The sequence below is a fragment of the Podarcis melisellensis genome (assembly GCF_964234715.1).
Source record: "Podarcis melisellensis genome assembly, chromosome: 4".
NCBI lineage: Eukaryota > Metazoa > Chordata > Lepidosauria > Squamata > Lacertidae > Podarcis > Podarcis melisellensis.
Genome location: NC_138531.1, coordinates 31,424,273 through 31,443,702, shown reverse-complemented (window position 1 = coordinate 31,443,702; position 19,430 = coordinate 31,424,273). Strand labels below are relative to the sequence as shown.

The window sequence follows — 19,430 nt, the reverse complement described above, 5'->3', positions numbered from 1 at the left end:
TGAGGATGAAAGAGTCTTTTTAAAAGAACTGCTTCTGTCATGCCACCACTTTAAACAGGTATGTTTGCCACTGTATGGTGTCTGTAAGCTTGAATGGATAGAAGTGGAATATATAAATGTTTAAACATTAATGCTATTTTATCGCATTATTGAGTTAGCAGTTGCTTGAATAACTTTCTGAGAGAGTTACCTCTAATAGAACTGGAGCACTAAGACAATAGAATCTGTACAAATTACATACAGTTCTTTATTAAACAACTGTAAACACTTCACTGTAAAAATCCATAAAACTTTTATAAACCAACATTTTGTAAATAGATTCTATACTACAATAAAAGAATTTGAACACAGTTATTTACATGCAATACTGACAAATTTTGGCACTTTCTTGAAAGGAAATGTACAAAACACTTTCTTCCTTAAAAAAAAGTCAACTTATAAAAACTTAGCTTTACTATCATGCACTTTGCAAATACCTCACAAGCACTTATGGCACAGCTACCAGAGGGCTCCAGGCTCTCACCACATCCTTCCTATAAAATCAGTTCAGATAACTTTCAATGTGCTTCCATAAGTTTGTTGCAAAACCACTTGAACGTTGTCAAGAATGAAGTCAAACGCCATGTTCCAAACCGATTCCACGGACTGCTGCATTAGCCTGTAGGGGGGAAAACATGTCTACTCTTAGAAACTGATCCTTACCACCACACATTTTCATAGCTTTGCAAAGAGGGGAGAAGGTGCAATAGCCAAGAGTCACCAACCTTGTGGGGCCCAGTATCTATTCGGAAACGTATAAGACTCCCATGGGCAATAAATATAGCCATTTCACAGAAGAGAAATGAGTAACTGAGGCAAGAATAGCATGATGTGGTTTCAAACCCAGTTAACAATGCCATTTTGCAATGCTCCTTCCACTACAAGGAAAGTTTGCCCACACTAAGGAGCTGCTGGGGGAAGGAGCAGCTGCAGATCCCACCCCCCAGATAGATTTTTCCAGGGCTGAGCTGTTCAAGCTCTGGTTGGATGATGGTAAGTATCAGAAGTTGAAGTCTTTCTGCCTATCTCCTTGTCTGTTCCTTCACCTCTAGTGGGGAGCCTGGCTGTGCTTGGTTGGTTCACAGCCATGAGGTAGGGTGACATTACCCATTTTCCTTTCCCAGCTGTACCACCAACTTCAGTCTCTTGTCTGCCAAGATTAGATAGAGCATTCCATTCCTCCTTAACACTGCACCCTGCAATTCCCCTCAAATGAAAAATGCACATGCACATACAGAACTGAATACCACTGAAACAACCATAAATACAATCCAGCAATCCTATGGTCTCTTGGAGGATGATTCATAGGCAAAGCAAGTGTTTGCTCTCCCTTCCAAGAGAGTCAAGACAAAGCGCTCTGCCTTCAGAGGATGATCCAATGCCAGATTGCCATCTCACTACTGTGGAAAGGGATGTGCCAGGAGAAAGCTTGAATCCAAAGGACCCAATGTCTTCCCGGTCCCAACACAGGCACCCCGAAAAGCCTCCCAGAGAGTGAACTATACTAGCCTTGGAGTTCGTTTCTGTCCTATTGTCCCCAAGGGAGGGGAATAGTATAAATTTTAAAAAACAAACAGAAGGAACACAAAGGCACCCACTTCTTATTTGGTAGGGCTTTGCATGAGGGGTTCAACTTCTTTCACTGCCTATGGTTTTTTTTTTAAATGGTTGGCAACAGTGGAGGGTGGTTCATTAGGGCTACTGGGGAATGGCCCACCCAACCTCAGTCTGCCCTCAGCCACCCCCTCCACCTGCTTGCCTTCTTTCTTACTAGTCCATAGGGCAGCACTGTCTATTGGCTTCCTCCTCGGTCTCAGTGTTGCCCATGCAGGGCAAGAGCTATGGGGACAAACATTACCTGGCTCCACCTGTCATTGGCTATAGTTCTGCCTGTCAATGATTCTAGATCCACATACTGTTGGGGTCCCTACCTTCCCAGTCCCAATGGGAATCAGCCACCATGGGTTGGCAGATGGAAATCTATTTTGCTGCAGAAAGAAGCACTAAATGGCAAGCCTATACAAAAATGTATGAGTGCACTTCCTTTGCCACTGGAGTGTAGCAGTGGCCCAACTCAGCTGCTGCCAACTGGGAACCCCCTGAACCTCCCTTTGCTACAGAAGAGGAAGGTGCTTGGGTGTCTATGGCTGCTTTCAAAATGCTAGGGAGGAGGGGAGAAGAGCTAGTTTCAATGGCATTTTTAGTGAGTGTCAGAAGTATTTGTTTACAACTCAAACTTAAGGCAAAAAGTTCACAAAGGACATGGCATTGCTGATGTTCTGATGAACATATCTACCACGGCAGCTTGACACTGGAAAACTCAATACAGTAGCCACAAACAAATGCTAGAATGAGAACAAATGCCCAAATTCCTTGCAACAAAAAAACCAATAAGCACATGGAAAGACCTCTAGTTGGGAAAAGGAACAGAATGAATAGAATGAGCATTAACACTTCTTTTTCTGTCAAGCTTTCATAATTGCCTTTTCAGATGGATAAAAAGTTCTATAACAAAATGTGAATTGGTAAGACCCAAAATTAAGCTACCTTTTCATATATTTGATGACCAGATCCAACTTTTCTAAATCCTTTTCTTCTATCAAATCAGTACAGTACTTCACAACTTGTAGGATGTCTTCCTCCATGGGATCTGAAATGAAATGGACAAAAATTTAATGCATTTTTACCCTGCTTGTGGTATTGTGGCTCACAATAAGAGAGAGACACACAGGTCCTGCCACTAGCCTTACGTACTACAAAAGACCCACAAAGTCAGGGAAGTGGAGGTAAAAAGTAAGAAAAGGGTGGTCAATTTTCCAGCTAGGACAAAGTGAGCTATTTGAGGGATACCATCCAGTTCAGGCCAGGATGATCTTCCCTCGCTGGAGCTCTTGTGAATAACAATTGGTAGTTGCTCTTCCTTTAGTTAATGCATGGGGTCTAGTGTGTTCACATAGGGCTATTAAATACAATCCTAACCCCACATACCCAGGAGTAAGCACCGATGAATTCAACAGGACTTGCCTCTGAGTAGATGTGGTCAGGAATAAATGTGCTTTCAGTCAGAAAGGGTAGTGTGATGCACACATTTATAATCTGCTATTATTTGGCAGTGGCTGCTGCTGCTGCTGTGACTTAAGCCCTCATGAATATTCCTTAGCCAAGTAAAGTTCTATCTCTGCCTTTCCCTTGGAGAATGTTGTTCAGTGAAACCTTCAATCCTCAGGCAAACTCATCTTTAGATCATGAACTGTCTGGCTTTTGGTGTGAACACGGCATTAAGACTGCACCTGTACTCCTGACAAACTATCTTTATCCACAGATCAATATGGAAAATTTTACCTATTATTAATCTTGAGCTGTTGATGACTGTAGGATTTATCAGACACTTGTGGAGCCACTGCTTCCTACAAACAGTAACCATCTCAGGTCTGTAATATCTGATCATTATGCAATTTGAAACCAAGGTTTTAGGAGATACCATGGGCCCAAATGATGCTTTCAGAAATGTGAATGCCCTTGGAACATTACAGAAGAGTTACACGAAAGCCCATCTTTCCCAAGCAACAAAGAGAATAAGGCTGCACATGCTTATTACTGCTAAAGTATTACTTACTTTTCCCCAGTAAGATGATTGAAATAAATTAAACAGTGGTACCTCAGTTTTCGAACGTGATCCGTTCCAGGAGACCGTTTGAGTTCTGAAATGTTCGGAAACCGAAAACTCAATATGGAAAACTCCCGAGGCGTGTTTGAAAACCGAAGCATTTACCTCCAGGTTTACAGCGTTCAAAAACTGAAATGTTTTGTCAATGGAGATGTTCGAAAACTGATGTATCACTGTATTTGAAAGGAAAGAAATAGGGGTCCCTAATATGCAGTGATGTCTGTCAAATGGCAATTAGTGGTATCCAGTAGAGAGACAAAGCCTTCCAGTTCAGCCTTTCAAATGACAATTCTATTTCTTTCATTGGAAATATTTCCATACAAACACAATTCAATGAAAAAACTACCAGCTTACCTGCTATGGTTGTAATCCATTCTTTGAGTAAGGCTTTTACATCATTGAATTCAACAGCTCCAGCTAGATTAGGGGCCTTAGTAGTGCCATACAATAGTGGCTGTGAAACGGATGGGGTGGAAGTATTTGCTGTGGTTTGTGCCAATTCCACCTGTTTATGAACAAAATACACAAGTAGTACTGCACATGTGAATTTTTTTCTTCTGTATCTTCCCAACTCCAAACATTAAAAAAGCAGCTCAAGCACTAAAAACCTCATGACAAGACAAGCAAACAATAAAACATTAGCTTAAAAATATTTGAATGCTGTATTTATTTGTGATAAAGTTACCTGAGAGTTGTCAGTGGTTCCTCCTTCCTGTTTCAAGAAGTCATCTATTAATTTTTGTGGGCTCCCAACAGAAATTGCCATACTTTTTGCAGGGCTCCCAAAGAGCTTGTTTTTTAAAGGACTGTGGTTCTTTTTTACTGGGCTGACCTGGTTTTTTTTCCTACTTCTTTTCTTGTTTTTCGTAACAGGCTTCAAGTTCGGCAAAGGATTCTTTGCTAATGGGAGTCAAAGGAGAGAGAGTTATCGAGCACACAATGACAAAAGAGATGATCCTCACCCAGTTATTTCCATTACAGTGAACATTATTTGACAAAGTTCTACTACAGACTTACCAGTGGTACTTTGCTGGAAAACTGCCCCTATAGGTTTCTGTCTTTGATCATATGCCTGTCTCAGCTCTTCCTGCAACTCTGATGGTAGTGCAGCAAAAACTTCAGGGTCCACCTAAGCAAGGAAACATCCATCTGTGGTTATACCAATGGTGTATAACACTGATGTTTACATTTCTGATTTTTGTCTCATTTATGAAATGGATTACCGTGGGACCTCTTGTTACGTACTTAATCCGTTCTGGAGGTCCGTTTGTAACAGGAAACCGCTCGTAACATGAGGCGCACTTTCACTAATGGCACCTCCTGCTGCTGCAGCGCCACCAGAGCACGACTTTCGCTTGCATCCTGGGGCAAAGGTCGCAACAAGGGGCATCTAGTTCCGGGTTAGTGGAGCATGTAACCTGTAGCATTCGTAAGGGGGGCGCTACGTAACACGAGGTACCACTGTAATACTCAATGTTTATAATAAAACATAAGTCTAAATTATAAAAAGGACTGTGCTGTTTGTAACTTTAGACAGTACATATTTCTTCAGAGCAGGGAAACTAGAAATCTATAATCCCCCTCCCCTGAGCAAATACTTTATTACTAAATGCAAAGGTCTACTAGTGTGTTATCAAACACATGCTGTCATTCACCTGTGAAAATGCTGGCAGTGCTATTACATTTATTCCGGTATCATTGCTTGGTTCTTTGACATCTGGTATTTGTAAGAGAACTGCCCCAACAGGCTGTGGAGGAAAACTAGTATTGTATCCATTAACAGGCTCCTTCTTGCTACTATCGCATGTCTCTGCTTGCTGAAGAGAATACATTTGCTCTATTTGATCTCGAAGATCAGGTGGGAGTGCTTCCAAAACAGACTGATCCAGCTATAAACAAAAACAACATTCATCTTTCAGTTTCAGAAGAAATGACTTTTAACCACACACATTTGCAAAGAGGAGAGGGAAATTATGTACAGTGGTACCTCTGGTTGCGAACAGGATCCGTTTCGGAGCTCCAGTCGAATCCTGAGGAATTCGCAACTGGAGGGGCTGCTTCTGCGCATGCGCGCGGGGCAAAACCTGGAAAAATACTTCCAGGTTTGCTACATATGTATTCCGAAGGATACGTAACCAGAGGTGAATACAAGTAGAGGTACCACTGTATTATTTTGTGCCTGCTTAATAGCACAGATACAAAAGACATAACTGAAGAAGCTGTTTCTTCTCCTGTACTAGTTATTTGTGTTCTAATCAAAATAAATGAAAGAGTTTGTATGGGATGCATATTTCATTTATGGATCACTTCCCATGAAGCATTCTACACTAGCATATTGTTCATACAATCAATGCCTAGGCGTAGCTATACCACATTCTATGCACTGTTGTGCTGATACAGCCAAGACTCAGGGACAGCTTAAAGGTTAAGTCTCTCATATGCTAGTGACCAAAAAGCTATCTGCACAGCAGAAACCCATACAGAAGCCATTAACAACTGCAAACAACTTATCCATCCAAGAACATGTGTTTTGCATATGTTCTCTTAGAGGATTTTATATACTGTACTTTTAAATTAATGTTTTATCATTGTTACAATATATTTTCCATATTTAACAAAAAGTTAAATTAACCAATTTAGACATAGCCCCTTCATTCCTCTGTTTGCACAAGCTGCAATTAAGCCAGAAAGTGTTTGACCATAGTTTCCCAAATCAGGATCCTAAACCAACTTAAACCATGTTTTAGGATCCTGACTTTTTCAAAGCCAATAGCCATGATAGCCTGGTTCAGACAAAACAGGAACCCGTGGCTAATTAGTGACTAACTGCATTCAGGAAAGCTGCAAAGGGAGAAACAAAGGCGCTGCATGTGTGCACAACCGGATCTTTTATATCCCAGCTTATTAAGCCAAGATATGATTGTTCAAACTGGGCCAATTTTAATCCAAAGGATAATGATTACGAAATTATTACAGTATTGTTTGAAGAAGAAAAAAGCCTCTCCACAAGTTTACTATCTCATAAGCTCCCCTACAGATTGAAACTACACTGGCGAAACTACACTGGGGAAAACTAACTGTTCCCATACCTTAGTACACATTTTGCAGTATGAAGGAGGTGCTGTACAACCTTTCATTCTAATAATCTGTGAAAAACAGCCCAAAATAAAATTCTACGGTTCTCTCAATATAGGTCATGTCTGATCATTCTCTCAAAAAGGTTGAGCTCTGTCAGTTCCACCCAGTATGCATCAAACCTCCTACGATCCCATAGTTTTCCCAAAACAGAGCCGTGTTTGGATCAGATTACCATCAAGTATGGTGCAAGACTCAGCCACTAGATTCCCCCTTAAAAATGCAATATTAACTCTAGTTCAAAACCATTCTGCCCAACAGAAATGCTAACGGGTACAATTCTATATTCTTTTGCATGGCAGTAAATCCCATTAACCTTTAAAAATGTTTACTTCCAAGTAGATATTTATGGGCCTGCACTTTAAATGTAGTAATGTGTTCACTTTTATTGCTTGAGGCATTCCAAAGACTCATGAAAAGTATCACACACCGGGTGGGAACAGAATAAACATATGGATCTTATCCATTATTTGCTTTGTATTAAGAAAGAGCAAGAAAAACTTCAGACCTTTCTTTACATTGTTCTTACCAGAAAGAAAATTTTACCTGGGAAGGTGATGGTACCTCAATACTTAAATTAAGTCTTGATTTTATACTGATAGGCGTGTGCAAACCATTCAGACCGACTACAGGCTCAGATTTGTTGGCAACACGATTGGCATTAGATGTCAGAGACGCTGGCATTGTACATGCTTTTGATGTGGAAGATATTTCAACATCCACAGCAGCCACAAATACTATGAATGCAGAAAAAAGACAAAAGTTAAACTGTTCAGAAATACCTAGCACATACAATTAAAAATACTGTGTTTTACTTTCTAATATTGCAAAATTAAAAGTTATTAATGAAATACAAAAAAGTTATCAATAAGAAATATGTTTTATAAACAAAAATGTGTAAAACAGTCAATAAGAAGCCATGAGAATGGAAGCACAATTTCCATTTACTGACCTTCCTTGTGCTGCTGTTCTGAGTTCTTTATTCCTTTTGGGACTTGCAGAAGATCAATGATGGAATTAGCTCCACCAGGTAAAAATCCAGAATGTACTGATGAGTGAGAGGAAACAGCTGAAGTTATTTTATTAGCTGGAACTAACTGATGTACTTGAATTCCAACCTAAAAAGCAACAAAAAGGCACATTGTTTCTAAACAGAAACCATTTTCAACAAATAATGTAGCTACTATTTTTAACATTACTTATAGGAGAGTATTTAAATTCTTATAATATAAAAGTAAGCAGTATACACGATAGTTTTCTGTTTATGGTGACCAAGAAGAACCAAAAATAAGTATAAGCAGTTCAACAAATTCTAAAAACAGAGATATTGACCTTTCAAATCAGGTTATTTTCTAGAAGTCTGTGATTTTACTCAAGAGTTGATATCCCAATTTAAATAAAAATATTTGGACTGTCACTGTCCAGTCTCTCAAACCTTTAAAGTCACATTTTAATTCAAACCAAAGTACTAACCTGATCTGTTTTCAATGACATTGATTTGTAATTTTATCACCCTGCTTATACTGTAACCTTAATGGAAAAATGGAGCTTAAATAATAGTAAATACTTTTGCAGAAGTGTGTGTGTGTGTGTAGGAGCTTGGCAATTTCAGTGATTTAACACTTACCCCTCTCATATCAGAAATATTCAACTTCATCGTGTGAAACATGTTCAACATTTCTTTACCAATCACTTTGGCACTATTTGTTGCATGGTCGAGAGTCACAGTCCTACAAAGAACACATATTTTAAAATGCATTAAGTTCTTGATCAATGGCTACTACATGCAATAGCTATACACTACTCCAGAATCAACATGCCTGCAAATACTAGTTGCTAATGATCATGGGGAACAAAGGTAAGGGGGATACGATAGAGGTTTTATAAACTTATGCATGGTGTGGACTGTGCAATTATAAGGTAAAGGGACTAAAGGGACCCCTGACCATTAGGTCCAGTCGTGACCGACTCTGGGGTTGCGGCACTCATCTCACTTTATTGGCCGAGGGAGCCGGCGTACAGCTTCCAGGTCATGTGGCCAGCATGACTAAACCGCTTCTGGCGAACCAGAGCAGTGCACGGAAATGCCGTTTACCTTCCCGCCAGAGTGGCACCTATTTATCTACTTGCACTTTGACGTGCTTTCGAACTGCTAGGTTGGCAGGAGCAGGGACCGAGCAACGGGAGCTCACCCCGTCGCGGGGATTTGAACTGCCAACCTTCTGATCGACAAGTCCTAGGCTCTGTGGTTTAACCCACAGGGCCACTATTATGAGTGGAAGAGAAAAAGAACTCTAAAGCATCCAATGGCAGGAAATTCAACATAGGTAAGAGCAAATACTTCTCCAAACAGTGTTTCATTTGTTTTTAATTTCTTTTTGCTTTTAACTTGTTTTTAATTTTGTATGTTATTGTTTCGTTTTACATTTTTATATTGTTAAACGTTTGCAAAGAGACTTAGACATGCCTTCTGCTGATGTCCAGGAATTTATTAAGAATTCACTGTAACTTACGTTAACTTACAGCATACAGTAGTACTAATATACATGTCTACTTCAGAAGTAAGACACTTTATGTTTAATGGGGCTTGCTCCCAAGAATTAGGTAAAGGATGGCAACCTATGCTTTGGTTTAGGATTGGCATTGGGGGAAAGAGGGCTCTTGTCCCTTTAAAAAGCTATCTTCACAATTGGGAGCAGCAGAACACAGTTAAGTCCTCATGTTAAGCACGAGATTTTGGGCAGAAAACTAGCAATGATAGTACTCTAATTTTATGTTATGCCCCTTTCCACAGCAGCCATTTTTGTCATGTCATGCCTCCATGGCAGCCTTTTTTGACTGGAGCTCTCAGCATTCTCTGAAAATTCAGAATGTGTTCCTTAGTCCAAAGAGCCTAAACCCTATGTACCATACTTGCTGGCTGAAGGGAAACCAGTATGTAAGTCATTGAACCATTTTTAGAAGTAAGAAAACTGCATAAAGCTTAGATTTGTAACCAGCATAGAGAACTACAGTCTTCCCCTAAATGCTTATACTATGATGACAATGTTTTATAGGCTCCTGTCATGCAAAGGCTGTAGAACATGACAAAAGAGAAGATCAGCAGAGTAGGTTGTTTTAGTCAGTTTATTGTCCACAATTAACTAGCAATTTAATTTTTACAAGGCATCTTGTATATCCCACAAAAATGTTCATCTGTTATGCCATTCATTGAAGCAAATCAGAAACAGATCAGTAAAATGTATTAGATTCTCATGCACCATATAAAAAAGAAAGAAAAAGTACCTGCTTAAGAAGTCTAGGACATAACACCAAGAAAGATTATGTTCAAGTTCACATTACTTTACAGAAGTAGGTCTACAATTATTTGAAAAATTGTTTACCTGGCAATACTATCACAGATTCCATGGCCTCCAAATTTTGCAGGTTCTATTGGGGCCCCCGCTTTTCGGGCCATAATTTTGAGAGTTAATCGTTTGCCTTTCATACCAGCAGCTTCCAATCTACGTTGGATCTCTTCTGAAAGACTCAAAAGGAAAGCTTCTGCTTCTTTTGGCTAGAAATAGATAAAATGGGTTGTAAAAAAGTAAGGGGGAACAGTCTGATACTGAAAGTTGAACTGACAGAATTAATCCACAATATTTATAAACCATAGGCAGTATTGACAAAACAAGCTGCGCCAACAAGACTTCTGCTTGTGCCATGGGGCTTTCTACTCATGCCCCAAAATTGGCTTGGGGCAGGTGTTGCTAGAATTCCCAGAAAAGTACCCAAGAGAGGGGAGATATTTTCTTCTGGCGGGCTGAAATGCTTGCATAGACAGAATGGAAGAGCACTGACTCTGAATTCCACCCTTTGCATTCATTTTTTATCAAACATATTCATTAGTTGGCTCACTTGGTCAACTGTACATGCTTTCAAACTTCCTACCTTCTGCATTAACTTAAACAGAGCAACACACCCTTACATAGGGTGAGGGTGAGGGTGAAATTTGGCAGATGTGCCCAGAGCCCTGCATAAGCAAAGAGTGCACCTTAGTACACATCCAACATTTCTCCTACAGCTACGCATTACAGCGAGTGTACTCAGCTATTGTTGACAAGAACTCTCTAATGGTCATGCAAGAAATCCGAAACATTATTTGAAAACCACTGCTATACACTACTTATGTTCAAGTGAAATAATATGCTATCTGCCTAAAGGTCACACATTTCAGCATTAGGAACACAGGGAGGTTATCAGACCACTGCTTCATTTAGTTCAGTATTATCAACAATGATTGGCAGTGGGGCTGCAGGATTTAAGAAAGGGATCTCTTCTAACTATAGCTGAAGAAGCAGGGGTTTGAACCTGGGACCTTCTGCCTGCGAAGGAGATGCTCTACCACTGAGCTACGGACAAGAATTAAACATAGAAAAATGCAGCTAAATAGCTGCAATACAGACAAGTTATTTTAAGATACTGACTTATTACTGCACAAAAGTTATGATTATTTTTACCTGGGTAAATCTTATACCATAGTTTATCTCAGCTGAAACAGATTTTCTCTCTTTCTCTCTTTGAACCGGCCTATCATCCAAACCACGGCAGAATCTGTAGAGCATTTGTCCTGTTTTGGGGCCAAATTCTTTCTGAAGCTTTGACATTGTGACACATTGCAGATCTCCACAAGTTTTTATACCCAAAGATGACAACTTGGATTCCATTGTCCTACCAACTCCTGAAAAAATAAATACATTTTTGCTTTTGAAGTCTACAACTAGGAAATGTAATTCACTTAAGAAAACCAACGTGTATTAATATTTATGACTGCCCAGAAACTATTAGTACAACAAGCAACAGTGATGCCAAATTCTGGCATTCACATTTCAGCAAGCAACTAGAAACACCACATATTACAGGATCTAAAATAATTCTGAGCTCTAAGTAAAAAGACCCCTAGAGACTGTAAAACACCTGAATGTTGTACCAAAATGATTAAGGTTTTAAATGACAATTTTAGGTTATATTTTAGTGATCAAGATTTAATATATATATTTAACTGCCACTATATCTGAATTGCCTCTGTTATACCCAATTGCAATTCAATGTATTCCTGTTGTGTTTTATGATTTTCCTGATATTGTAAGTGAGCCGGAACTGGTCTGTGACCATAATAATAAAAATCATACTCATACCTGAATGTTGACATATTCAAAGGGTACAAATGTGTTCTTTTGCCTTGCTTGTACATTTTATAAGAGATAAATAGCTCAAAATGAAAATGTTTTAAGCCACAGCCACTCTCAAGCTTTGGAGAGTGTTTGTATGCATTTCTCAACCAACATGATCATAAATCAAATGCTTATAGCAATTTAGTAAGGGATAATCACTTTCAGAGTTGTGTTCCACAGGGCAGAGTCTTGGGCGGGGAGCTGAGAGAACTATGACTGAGTCTTTATACAAATCTGGGAGTGATTATACTAGCATAAATTTACCTGGAAGATAGCTAGTAAGCTGGCTTCTGAGAAAATCATCCACTTCTTCTGGCTTTAAGTGATATTGTCCATCTGGCTTTGCTCTGCGTGTTGCCATTCTAGCCAGCAAAATGTTTGAACCTAAAAAAAATGACAAATAGAATGTAGCTGAATAAATCCAAATTGTTATTAAAAATATTAATTCACACTTTGGTATATCACCATCCCGGAGAAGAGGAGGAGGAAGGTGGATCTCACGATTTATGCCCTCAGACTTGTGAACACAGGAAGGCAGTTACAGCACCAGCCAGGTCCCATGTGATGTTGTTGTTTTTTGCTATAAACACGAGCTATGCAATTTCCTTTGGTAAATGAGAGCCTTTCTTCACACTGCACATGGCTTGCCTATAGAATTTGCTACCACATAATGTAGTGGAACTTGGGCAGCTTTAAAAGAGGTTTAGACAAATTCATGGAGGATAATACTATAAAGGGATACTAGCCATGACAGCTATTACTACCCCCAGTGCCAGAGGCAGCATGCCTCTGAATACCAGTTGATGGGATTCACAAGTAGGGAGATTGTGTTGCACTCAGGTCCCATATGCGATTTCCCATAAGCATCTGATTGGCCACTGTGAGAGCAGGATGCTGGACTACAAGTGTATTTGGTCTAATCCTAGATGATTCTTATGTTCTTATGAATGTCAGTAGCAGCTACAGGAAAATATGAAGAATTTATGCATACTGCACTAATATGTGGAGGTGGTTGCATGGGGAGGGATGAATGGAATTCTGTACCCCAACTCCACTAGTGACATCCAAGTGTCCGTCTGGTTTTCCAGTGTTCTGAATCCAGTGTACAAGATCCACAAGCATGTCAAGCTGAGAGCATGGAAGGCCTGAAGCAGGGAAATAATTCTGCTGTATCCATCCATGCATTCAATGTAGGATGTGAAAAGTGATAAGGATGTATGTATATTAAGGTGTGCATTAATGATCATGTCATTATTTGATCTGCAGAAGTTTCTATAATGTCAATATTAAGAAAAATATTATGGTGATGAACAAGATAAAACCAGCAATAAAATTACATTCATAAAGTAAGGACAAAATACATTACAAATCAGTAGATTAGCTTAATACATCAATATAGCTGGATTAACCCTCATCTAAAGCCTAGGCAAACATTTGTAATAAATGCTCATTTGTATTAAACCCATCTTAACATTGTTTAGATTTTTTTTTTTTAGTATAAATCATGAACTAACCTATTCCAATGGAAGCAGGACACTTGGTCTTGGCTTTTATTTCAGAACGGATAACACTTGCTAATTCCTCTGCTGTCAATCTGGTTTCTGCAATGATTTCAGTGATGTCAACTAGTGCTTCATCACAACTGACTGCTTCAATGTTATGAGTATAGCTATCAACACAAAGTAAAAGGAAGTGAAACAGCAGCAACAGCTAAACCTAAATATATAACTGTGCACTAGAAAATTCATAGGTAATACTACTTTCCTTCTTAGGACTAAAATCATGCTAGTAAAGTGTGAGCTCGAGAAGTTTTACTATAGTCTTATTCCAAGCATTTGACACCATCATTTCATTAACTCAAAGTAATATTTAAAGGGTACATCAACAGAAAATCTGATGCCTTAGGACCTGTCTAGATGAGATGGAAACATGATGCCTCTGCTCAGATAAACAAGTGGGAAAAGGAGCTTTTCTTTTTACCCAAAAGGGGAAAGCAAATGTGGGGAACTGAACCATCCACCCTTAACTTCCGGGTACCCTGCCATGTTATGAACTTCTCTCCACCTCACCTCACCCACACTCAGTTTTTAGTGTGTGAAGTAGCTCCAAACACTACATTTTTAAGGTGAATGGGCCAAACAACTGAATAAGAAATGAGGCATCAAGCCAGGTCTAAGTTTAGCTCTTAGAATTCCAGGTAAACACTATTTTTTAATATAACATTCAAATATGAACCAGGTTCTCCAAATCCACTGGGAATTCTTTACCTGTTCAGCCAATGCTGAATCAAACTGATCTTGAAAATCCTATTTTAAAAATACTCTGGTGTGCAACCTCTAAATCATCTCCCCTATTGAAGGTTTTGTTTGCAAAGCATGCAGCATTACAAATAACAGTCTAAAGGCAAACTCACAGATTTCTCTTAAATTAAAACAGAAAGACATGTTAATGAAATGTCTGCAGGAGCATCTGAAACCACATCAAAAAAAATAATAATTAATTTCCCAATACTTGTTTTACCTTGCCAGGGTTTCGTACATGCTTTGTGCAACTTCTTTGTATGCCTGAAAGTCATAGGGCACAGCGTGAAGATTTGGACACAGTCGTCTTGCTTGTCCAAAGAACATTCCATTCTTTATACCAACTTGCCTAAAAACAACCATAATATTGGTTTAATATCAACAGTCTATAAAGTTAAAACAACTACGGATTTGGAATTTTTCACTGTTCTTGCACCTGGAGATAATAAAGTGCCCTCAAAGAAGCAGATTACTGATACATTACAAAAGTCAATGTATGTAAATGTGAGCCCAAGAAATTGTTGATAATGGTGGTGAAATCCTAACAATATATCAGACCATTTACTGTCACGAGTTAGAACTTGACTTTTTTCCACATTGACGTTATATAAGGAATGTACAATGCTTCTGGCAACTAGCTTGGATTCAAATCTCACAGTGGTCTGGTCAGCACAATACACCATACAATTTAGAAGCAGAAGAGTGTGGTGCAACAAATTGAAATTTTGTCTCTTTTACAGTAGGCTTCTTTCCACCCACCTCTTGCTATTCTCCAGCCAGGCAATTAAGATGTATTTTTGGAGATCAGGGACAAAAACAGAAACTAAGACTGAGGAAAACTGCCTCGGCTGAAGACAGGAAATAAATTGGAGCTGAGGTCTTGGTCTTCAAGGGAATGCTTACTTCCTAGACTTTGTGTGCATTCCCCACTTTTGGATGCTAGGTGGCGATGACATTCCATTTGACAAACTATCATCCAGGGACAACACAGAGGTGAGGCTCTGCCCAGGCACAAACCCTGCTATTCAACTAACTTGGTGCACTAGCTGGAGCCAGCAAAAACATTCCTGCTGCGGCAACAGGGCTTCATCTCCTCCCCACCTCATGTGCTCTCCAAATCTACTCTGAAGTGTTAGGAGAACCCCCATTATAGTGCAAAGGCAAGCCGAATTCAACCCGATATGTATAACTGCAGAGTTACTGAAAAGCAGGACGGGTTCCACAGAGATAAATCACAGTGCACAAGTATATTTTAAGGAGCAACTTGAAAATGAAAACCCAGGAAAATAATTGTCTGCCTTGTGGAAGGATATTTTAGCGATACAGAGCTGCAGGGGAATGAGAATACATATGCTCTCTTTGAAGAGCTGTAGCATGAGAGAGCTGTTCTCTCATCCTCTTTCTTCTCTTGTCCTGAACGTGTGAGGTGAATGTCTACATAGGAAAATGAGAGGGAAAGCTGCAATTAACAACTGACTAACAGGAAATAGTTTCCTCTTACCTGGCTTCATAACTGCAAGATGCAATTTCAGCCATTGATGGCACAGAGATTTCCAAGTCAATTCCATTCACTTGTGTAGACTCTGGATTATCTTCATCTGGTGAGTCCAGTTCACTTGCTCCTGCTTGAGAAATATTTTAGCTATTTTTAGTTAATGGCTAAAAATAAATTACTTTCATAACAATATCATATTTAAAGTTATTTTATTAAAGTAAAGGTAGCAGTGTTGGCCTACAAAAATTAATAACCACAATGCGTATTAAGGAATTACCTTTAATACCAAAATACCACAAAATAGTGTGTAAGCTTTTGAGTTTTCCATAACTCTTCAACAGACTATATGGTAGACTAAGCACTAAGGTGGGAAGGATGCAACTGTGTTGCCAACATACAGACTGCCTCGTTTCTCTCCATTTCTGTTTTCTACCTGGTAAGGAGCCTATGGATGGAAACAAACTTGGGTAACCACCAGTTGTGGTAGTTCCAGATGGGGACTAGCCATCATTAATCCTTCTTGTTCTCAGGAGGCCTTTGAGAAATCTGATACCTGCATGGCACATAAACAGTCTTATTTGAATGTCTGCTGTCTCCTTCCCAATTTCATCTTGAGACTGATCGTACAGAGGCAACATGCCTTCAACATCAACTCATTTGGTTTTTCTTCTCAACCCCAAACCCAAATTGCTGAGTTTATCATCCAGCCTGATAAAGAGTTCTGAAGTACTCAAAAGCTTTCATGCTATTTTGTGAGTCTTTCCTCAGCCAAATAAAAGTATTGCCCTAATATGGATTTGATAATTTATTAAAATAGATTTCCAATTTTTATTAGCTAGCAATCTTAAGATTTTATGTTTGCATTCCAGAGTAATAACTAAAAATAGTAACAATTCAAGCTTCACGTCTCATAAATAAACAGAAAGAAGATTGGAATGTAGAGCCCAAAATGGAAGTCTTTGATTTTAGTCTACAAATTGGTTTCATGAGCTATAATTGTAAAAATCTTACAAGAAGATTTTCTAAAGCAAAAATGTCCCTCAGCAACGCCTTGCTGTTATTACTGATGAGGGCTCTATCTAAATGTTTCTCCTTTGCATGCTGATCTTGGTGAAATCCAAGTAGAAAGGGCCTTGTGAAAGCATACAACTTATGCTTGGCTCCTCAACCAACCCTGCAGAGTGGCAACTTTTTTTCATGGTAGATAGAGAGCCATGCACAAAAGTACACTTACTAAACTTTTCAAAGAACTCATTTGCCACAAATTTATTCTGTGGGGAATTGGAAAAGTGCTACCACAGTTACAAAGGGAAAAGCACTATGTGAACTTGTTACAGTTTGGATTTAAACATAGCAAATATTCACATTGGTATGGAACATTTTATGACCCAAGTTACACTTAATCTATGAAATCACCTTTTAACTTTGCTATAAAATGAGATTTCCTCCTACCCATCTTGCCTAATCCTTTAAGCATATTTACAGAGATACTTAAATTCAATGCAATGACTATTTCTTGTCTGAAAATAGTTACCTGTTATTAAAGCAGTACAAATAAAAAGAAAATGGGAATAACATATGCAATATGTAGTTCATTCAAGGACACTATTTAAATAGAAAAAAACCCTACAAGCTTCTCTCATTTGATGGTCAACAACCTCCCTCTACGTCCCGAATTTCTTTTGCTCATTATTTGTCCAAAATATATGGCCATTTGAGATTACCAAACAAGAGACAAGCTTTTAAGTCCGAGTCAGGCAGATTTATGTTAAAGAACTGCCCCTAACAAACTAACCACGTATCAACTATGAGCAAAACATACGGGAATGAGTTACAGTGTACAAGAACATGCTAAGTCTCTGTTGTATATAGAGATCACAAAGTACAGCTAGAGACCGACCCTAATACGCTAATGCTTACTTTGAAAGAAGAGTTAAGTAACTTGGATTTGGCTTTTGTTTCTGCAGTCTACTACATTGAACATTAAGAGTTATTTCTCCAAACTGGTGCATTCTTCATTACTGCTGAATTGTGCCACAATCTGAGTTTGAAATGAATTATGATGTAGTCTTTACAGGGCAAAGAATGTAGTGGATGAAAGATGTGAGAGACAGAACATGAATAGGCTACTATCTTGACAGTTTAGCATCGTTGTATTGATGGGCTCATTCAAGTTACCCAACATATCTGCAACTGCAAATTAGAGCAAATTATGCCCCAAACAAGAACAATGTCTTTAGTCCATTTGCTCTTCCGCCCTGGCATGAGAGGTCATCATCTTGTCTATCTTCATGAGTTCGATGGGCTTCTCCACAGTGCAGCACAGTAGATCCCCCCTTAAGCTGATGGTCACTTCATGTAAATTCAGGGCAATGCGAGACACATTGTCCTCACTGGAATGCAAGGTAGAGAACCTCTCATCAAAAGTTGGAAAACTAGACAGGCGCATGGTGAATGTGGAGCAACGGATGGAGAAATCAGAGGCCAGGACCCAAGTCTGTGAAAAAGAAATCGCTGAGAATAAATCTGTATCTCACGTGATGATAAAAAAAATTGTTGCTCTTTTGAATGAAAATTGAAGAAACTGGGATTTAGGGAAAGGAAGGCTAAAAATATTCATATCTTGAGAATGCTGGCAGATGAGGAAAGGAACCTAACCCATTGGTTCTGTGTGCTGATTTCCCTATCTCTTTGGGTCAGATAAGTTCTATCAATAGAACAATCATTACCTGCTCTCAAGGAGATACAGAACAAGAATGATAGCAAATCAAAGCAACACAATTGTGGATGGATAAAATTAAAGACTGGTTTTTAAGAGGCCCAAGATTCAACTGCTTGGAAACATTTGTCCAGTAAGAGTGACAATAAAAGCAGGAACCATCAATGAACAGGAACTTTGTAAAAGATGGGGCTGATGTTGAAAAGGCACCTATTTCTTGTCAAACTAACGTTCACAGATCCTTAAAGTAACTGTCTCAGGGATCTTAGATAAGCCAAGAGCAGAACACAGCATGGAGAATGGGAGGTATGAACAAATGACATGGTTAGTCATATGTACTAAACTGAGATTAGAATTTGTTCCAAATCATAGATGGGTGTTATTTAGAGTTTGTACATGGATTACAAGAACAGAATTTACCAGTAGGTTAAAAAATAATTTATACACACACATCCAAAGCTTTTATTATGTTTCAATACCTATCATATGGGATAATTTATATATAGCAGACAGTTCCATGATCATTCCTATGGGAAAGTACATGTATTTTTAAAAACCTATGTGCCACTTTTTAATAAAACATTAGATTAAAATTATTTATATAGGAAATAGTTCTTGAAGAGTCAGCAAGCTGCTCATTGCATTTGTTTATTAAATAACCCACAGGTCAACATACTGCTGAAAAATGAAAGTAGAAAAACCACTGAGAAATACAAAAATTCAAAATATGCATAAATATTAAAAGCTAATTACCTACCAACGGAGTATAAAAAACCATGTGGGTTATGTCAAGAAGCATACTTTTGCCATGGGAGTGATTTAAGAAGCCTGGTTCTATTCTCCACCATGCAATGGAAAGGCA

General features: G+C 38.8%; 1 protein-coding gene across 2 annotated transcripts in view; it reads right to left on the bottom strand.

The window, feature by feature from the left end:
• Window positions 1-222: 222 nt before the first annotated feature.
• REV1 (REV1 DNA directed polymerase) overlaps window positions 223-19,430 on the bottom strand; it is a 39,441-nt gene continuing 20,233 nt past the window's right edge. The window contains exons 9-23 of one of the 2 annotated variants that reach the window (XM_081907757.1): window positions 15,856-15,979; window positions 14,575-14,703; window positions 13,569-13,723; window positions 12,319-12,438; window positions 11,341-11,561; window positions 10,225-10,397; window positions 8,469-8,571; window positions 7,794-7,959; window positions 7,388-7,578; window positions 5,362-5,595; window positions 4,724-4,835; window positions 4,392-4,606; window positions 4,061-4,211; window positions 2,587-2,689; window positions 223-658 (exon numbers count right to left, since the gene is read on the bottom strand). In XM_081907757.1, the coding sequence (XP_081763883.1) occupies window positions 547-658; window positions 2,587-2,689; window positions 4,061-4,211; window positions 4,392-4,606; window positions 4,724-4,835; window positions 5,362-5,595; window positions 7,388-7,578; window positions 7,794-7,959; window positions 8,469-8,571; window positions 10,225-10,397; window positions 11,341-11,561; window positions 12,319-12,438; window positions 13,569-13,723; window positions 14,575-14,703; window positions 15,856-15,979 (2,309 nt within the window). In that variant the 3' untranslated portion in view covers window positions 223-546. The remainder of the gene's footprint in view (window positions 659-2,586; window positions 2,690-4,060; window positions 4,212-4,391; window positions 4,607-4,723; window positions 4,836-5,361; window positions 5,596-7,387; window positions 7,579-7,793; window positions 7,960-8,468; window positions 8,572-10,224; window positions 10,398-11,340; window positions 11,562-12,318; window positions 12,439-13,568; window positions 13,724-14,574; window positions 14,704-15,855; window positions 15,980-19,430) is intronic. The other variant, XM_081907758.1, reaches the window with a different exon arrangement.